Consider the following 6089-nt stretch of genomic DNA (forward strand, 5'->3'; position numbering starts at 1 on the left):
GTAGCTCCAGTGAATGTTACTGAAAATGAGAAGATGGAACATTGCATTCTGGGTATCTTTCTCCACTCTGTAGGACACTGCTCTTCAGTTCTGCTCAGCTACATCTGACCTGACATCACTGGCAGGATGTCACTGCAACCATTCAGGCTGGACGTGCCATCAGTCCCTGGTCTGAGCTGTTCTATTGGACAACGTGCAGGGAGGAGTGCAGGGTTCAGAACTCCGAAGACGCCCCCACATCCATGTACATGAGTCTCCACGCTGCCATCTCATCTCTTGTGGAAGCTGGGACTGTGAATGATCTGAGAAAGTTTTCCAAATGAGTCTATAGTGTCCATGGGTTCTTCTGTCTGTGTGATGCTCTGCTGGTCCTGGAGGTACAGTTCAGGATGTGGGGCCTGCTCCAGGGTGCTGATCCTGGGGAGGAACTGGGCCAGGGCCGGTACGCCTCGGTCCCGGCCCTGCAGCCTCTGCCGATGGTTTCCCAAGCTGAGGAGCACTCCGTGTTTGTCCGAGACATAGATGTTGTAGCCGTCCGGTAAGATCTGCTCTCTGAAGGTGCAGTCGTCTCTGCTGTAGGTTTGCTGCAAGAGAAAGTCAAAGTCATATTTATATCATTTTATATCGTTTATATCATTTTATATTTATGTTAGATTTTATTTTTTCAGTATGTCTTCTTTTATTGTTTTATGTATTTTATTGGGGTTTTTTTTGGTTTTTTTTATTGGATTAGACATTTTAAAAAGCTATTCTGCTGTTTTTAAGATAGAAAAAGACTTTAGGTATCCATGCAGAAAAATATGTCTTTATCCAACTCAGTTAAAGGAAAAAAAGTTGCTTTTGTATTTTTATGCAAATCATGGATACATATCTTACTGTATATCACTATTTTAAGATTTTTACAACAGGATTAGTTTAAACAAAATGTAGGATTTAGGAGGTGTAGATAGTAGAAATACAAGACTAAGTACATATCCTGAGTAATGCAGTTTAAGTAAAAAAAAAAAAAAAAAAACTAGTTAAAAATTACTAAATCTATTGGGAAGGAATTTATACCATATCTCATGACCAGCTGAGGAGTTATATACTTTAAAATAAACATTAAATCGGCATTTAAAAATACTAAATACAGTTGCAAGTGGCAATGACTGGGTTCATTCAGCCTCAACTATTTAACTGCTGAAGATCTATTAAGACCAGATGAAGGGTGTTAGTGACAAGTTGAACCCTGACCACTGACCTATTCAATGAGACATGTCTCAAAGCATGTTAGAGCAAAAAAAAAAACACGAAAAATAATCAGAGCTCAAGAATAAAGGGAAATAAATAATGAATTAACTCTCCATCTTAAATCTTTAATACGGTACTTATGTTAAATGTCTAGTTTTTGCATAGTTTACTCAGGACTCTGAATCACAGAAATTGCTGCACTGTTGCTGAATTTGACCAGGGTTTGACCAGTGTAAAAATCTTAGACTTAAACTAGACTTATAAGACTGCTGAACTGAATTTTATCACTAGGTTTTAAACTCAGTGGATATTCTTAAATTGAACTTAATGAAACTGACCATGAACAGGTGCAAGACTTTTGTCCACTTTTTTTTTTTTTGTGTGTTCATACATTGCCTCATCTGATTTTCCAATTCTTTCATTAGTTTCCAAACTGAACTGTTGCCATAATGGTGCAGTTTTAGTTATTTTTAGAGGCATGTCCACCATGTCTCCTTGCATAATCATACAAAAGCCATGTGCCCTTTCTAATAGAAGGCTCATACCGTGTTAATCCTTCTTCTCCCTTCAATGAAATTTGATCTCCATCATGTTATCATATTGCTCACTCTAATTCAACCCCAACTAAATACAACTAATGTAAACCAATGAAGATTTACCGCTGGGACGTCGACCTCACAGGTTGCTAACGTGTGCTTTTTCTTTTTTTTTTTTTCTTTTTTTTTTTAGATTTTCCAGAACCTGCCATAATAATAAACATTTATTTAATCATTTTGCATCAATCAAACTAGTTTTGTCTCCTGCACCAGATTTGGAACTTGACCCAGCTGTAATTGAGACTCAAAGAGATCTAACAGACTTTGCGTTCTGGACACTGAATAGTTAGAAATGTCCGTAATTTCTGAGAGACGTGGTTGAAAAGCATCATGAACATTTAAAACACCTGCACATTGATACATATGGATATAAATATACATATATACAGTGTACTGTGGTTAAATATGTTGACATAATTTATATCCCTGGTTTGAAGAAGTGTGCAATAGCAATGTTTTATTGTCATTACCTCCACCAGGAGGTATTGTGATCGCTTTGCTTTGTGTGTTTGCGTGTTTGTTTGTTTACGTGTTTGTTTGTTAGCAAGATAACTCAAAAAGTTACTGACAGATTTTCACAAAATTTTCAGGAAATGTTGATACTGGCACAAGGAAGAAATGATTAAATTTTGGTGGTGATCGGGGGGGCAGATCTGTCTAGGCGGAGGTCTGCGCTCTCCGAGTGCTTTTCTTGTTTCTAATGCATTCTCCTGCACCGACAGACCTATTAGCCTCTCCAGAAAACTTAATATACCTCTTAACGATCAGTGCTGTACAATAAAATGTATAAAAAAACACAGCCAAGACTAAAAACACCACAAAAAAACAACCCAAAAGTGTTCATTTCCAGCTTTCACTGCAGCATGAATCTAGAATCAGAATAAAAACGTGTTCCATTCTTAATGGTATATTTGCAGATAGAGGCCTTCTTTATCAAAAAAACATCCGTAAATGGGTGCTTTAGGTTCTTCGACGGCTGTTTATCTTGGCCGCAAAGAGGCAGTCAGAGGCCAAGGTTGTTGTTGCTGCTACTGGCTCTTTTCATTCAGGTTTTTCCACTTTGCAAACACATCCTACCCTGCACCACTGGACAAAGGTTGATGAACCGATCGACTGCTTGAATGAATGACTGACTGGCGTGCTGTGTTTTCTGAGCATGTATTCTGATTAACAACATATGAAAAGCAAAACAGGTACAGATTTCTTTATAAAAAAAAAAAAAAAAACTCTGAAAATTTATTCTATATCTGTTTTGTATTGTTTCTTTTCATTTATTCATTGTTTTCACACTTAAGACATTTAGTGCAACCCGTTTCTCACTTGCTGAATCACAGATAGTGTTAATATAGAAAATACAACAAAACGCTGCATAACATTTCTTTAGGAAAGCACTTATTCATTTTAGTTGAAGTAGAAATGCTTAAAAGCGAAAGGTGAACTTTATGCACTGAAAGGGGTTGAAATGTCAGCTGAAGAGAAATTATTAGTGCTCTACATTAAAGTGCACAGATTTTACTCTTATAAAACCTTAATCATTACAACTTAGTGATTTTCTTTTCCTGAGTGCCTTTTTTTTTTTTTTTTTTTTTTTTTACATTTGTTCAATGACTTCTGGCATCTCTCCCCTTCACCTATCGCATGCAGCCACAGACTGAAGCCGCTGTCACATTTCTCAGTTTCTTGTTTTTTCAGGAACATATCTGAGAAAGCATAATGTATTTTTCTGGCTCTTTATCCACTCTTCTTATATTTAGTGTTTATAAATGGTTTCCAATACGGTTATTAATTAGGCTTTATCAACTTTATCAAGCAATTTTTTAATGCAGTGTTCATACATTGATATGTGCTGACTGTCAAAATCAAGTTACTGCTGCACTTTTTATTCAACTATTCGTTTTTATTCTCACATCTTAGTAGCTGCTGAACTTAAATTATCATGTCCTTGTATTAACCTCCTGAGACCCAGCAATGCATTTTGTCCTCTGTAGGGGACAAGAGTTTTATAGTTTTATTTAAAAAAACAAAACAAAACAAATAACAAAATGTTGTCCACTGCAAAAGACATTCCATAAAAAAAAAAAAAAAAATCTATCTGAAAAAACTGTTGCATCTTGCTAGTTCCAATCAAGACAATTATTAAATGTAAAAAAGCCAAGACTTTTCCTTTTCTGGGTCTCAGGTGGTTAAATAGTCTGACAAACTGACTGATAGTAGTTAATACCATTGAAAACCATTCGAATGAAGCCTTATTGTAAGGTGTAATATCCATTTTACGTAGATGAGCTAAATAAAGTTAATAAATTAGAAGAAGCTAAGAAGAAACTAAGGCTAAGGCAAAATATCTTCCTAATGTGGTATAAAAGCTTCTTAATTATTTATAAACCCAATTAATAATCCCATTCCTTCCTATATGCATGTCTGATTGCTCTCCTGTCTTTTCCCTGGTTAATTTTTGGGGTGAGTTTTAGTCTTGATCCATCTTTCCTGGTTAAATGAATACATAAATAAGTTTATCTTATCATCCTGAAGTACATCTTAAGTGATATTCAGTCTAACATATCCAGAGATGCTACAGTGATGGCAAGTGAGAGGAAACTAAGAACAGTAAAAGGATCTTTCTTTCTCTTTGTCTTGGCCGATCTTTGTAAAGGCAGTAGCTGCAAGAGACGGAGGAGATGTGATTGGCTGAAAGCTGAGGAGGAGTGTGAGCTGCTCATACTTGCATTGAGATTTATCTCAACTTATACAGCTTTGGAAACAATTATTACAATACATATAAAGAAGTGGCACAAAGTCAACATTTATCATAACAGATGTGATGTGTGAAGCCAATACGCAAAAGACACATGAAGTGTGCTTTACTTACTGAATAAATAATTAGATAAAACCCCATATTTTCTCATATGAGAACATACTGTATATATAACATGTAGATGGAAGGGCTGGTCGCCTAATTAAAGTTGTAAAAGATATATTTTGCAGAAGTTTAGCTTTTTATTTTTATTTTGTGATGAATTTATTGGTTTATTTTAATGTGTTAAATCCTGGTCAGTAAAGCTGTTAAGGCATATGTATGTTGGGTAAATTCCACCTGTTGAATACTGGTTAAATCTAATGTATTTAATAAATCAGAGCATGTAAAAAGCACATTTGGCTATAAATATAAGACATTTATACATTAGGATGGCTTTAGAATAAAAGTAGAACATGCAAAGTGTAATAGACTAATATAGGCCTAGTATAATTATATGAATGAATGGTTTCTTTGTAGTTTTTGTGCAAAAAGGTGTTTTTTATTTTTTTTATTTTTTATTTTTTTTTACTAATATCAGTTTAATACATGTAATTATTTTTTGTTGTGATTCACAGTTAACACAGTTTTATTTATAAGACCCAATATCACAAATCACCCTGAAACATGAATATCAAGTGACATAAACTCTCCCCAAAAGAAAAACAGGATAAGAGCGTCAAGTATTTTAGGTAAAAGTGCTGTATTTGAGTAGTAAAGGTTCAGATCAGTTACTCACCGTTGTGTACTGAGTCCCATCGGCCTCTATGCACAGAAACCTCTCGGTCGCTACTCCTCTGATGACCACACATCCCGGATCCACGGGTCGGATCTCCAGCAGACCTGCACATCAGACCACCACAGTGAGAACCAAACCGACAACCAGCCCCTCAGGGTCCCGTCCTGCCCGGGGTCCGCAGCCCGTCCTCGGCCCGTGTCCACTTACTGTGCGCGGTCTGGTCCGCGGAGCCCCGGACCTGTCCATCCACGCCGATCAGCAGGTGCAGGCCGGGCCGAGCCGCGTAAAGGTGGCGCAGCCGGACCACCTGGCCCCAGCCGTGGTCCAGGTGCGGTCCGTGGTCCGCCAGCGGGACGCAAACGACTCCTGAGGCGAACAACACGTTGGCAACACAAACAGTGATGAGCAGCAGCAGCAGCATGGCTGTGCAGAGGGCAGGTCCCAGTGCGGCTGTTCCAGGCTGGGCAGTGTTCAGGATAAAGTGGGCTCATCCCAACCCGGCCTTATAAATGTGACCCTTATCAGCTGCAGATAACCCTCTTTCCAAAATCCAGTTCCCAGAAGCAAATCACAACACTCCCCTGCACCACATCCAACTGAGTCAGAGCTGCAGCTGTGGAGTGGACCTGAGGACTTAAAGCAGGCCTGTCAAACTCACTCTGGTCCAGGGGCCACTTTTTTGTTTTAGTACAACCTCCTCCATTTAATTATGAAAATATTTACATTTTACAAA

The 6089-nt window shown here is 37.8% G+C and overlaps 1 protein-coding gene across 1 annotated transcript; it reads right to left on the reverse strand.

Annotated features, from left to right (window-relative positions):
* Positions 1–269: 269 nt before the first annotated feature.
* On the reverse strand, positions 270–5777 carry fgf19 (fibroblast growth factor 19). Its single transcript, XM_030130959.1, has 3 exons — positions 5564–5777; positions 5357–5460; positions 270–584 (listed from the first exon to the last, which is right to left on the reverse strand). The coding sequence occupies exons 1-3, from the start codon at positions 5775–5777 to the stop codon at positions 270–272; spliced, it is 633 nt and encodes a 210-aa protein (XP_029986819.1).
* Positions 5778–6089: the final 312 nt, after the last annotated feature.

The sequence above is a fragment of the Sphaeramia orbicularis genome, chromosome 3 (assembly GCF_902148855.1).
Source record: "Sphaeramia orbicularis chromosome 3, fSphaOr1.1, whole genome shotgun sequence".
Lineage (NCBI taxonomy): Eukaryota > Metazoa > Chordata > Actinopteri > Kurtiformes > Apogonidae > Sphaeramia > Sphaeramia orbicularis.

Bases quoted from the DNA above. Each gene is read 5' to 3' on its own strand.
- fgf19 (XM_030130959.1), bottom strand. From the start codon at position 5,777: ATGCTGCTGCTGCTGCTCATCACTGTTTGTGTTGCCAACGTGTTGTTC. The intron at 5,461-5,563 runs GTAAGTGGACAC...TCTGATGTGCAG, and splicing joins CGCGGACCAGACCGCGCACA to GTCTGCTGGAGATCCGACCC. The intron at 585-5,356 runs GTGAGTAACTGA...TTTCTCTTGCAG, and splicing joins ATGGGACTCAGTACACAACG to CAAACCTACAGCAGAGACGA.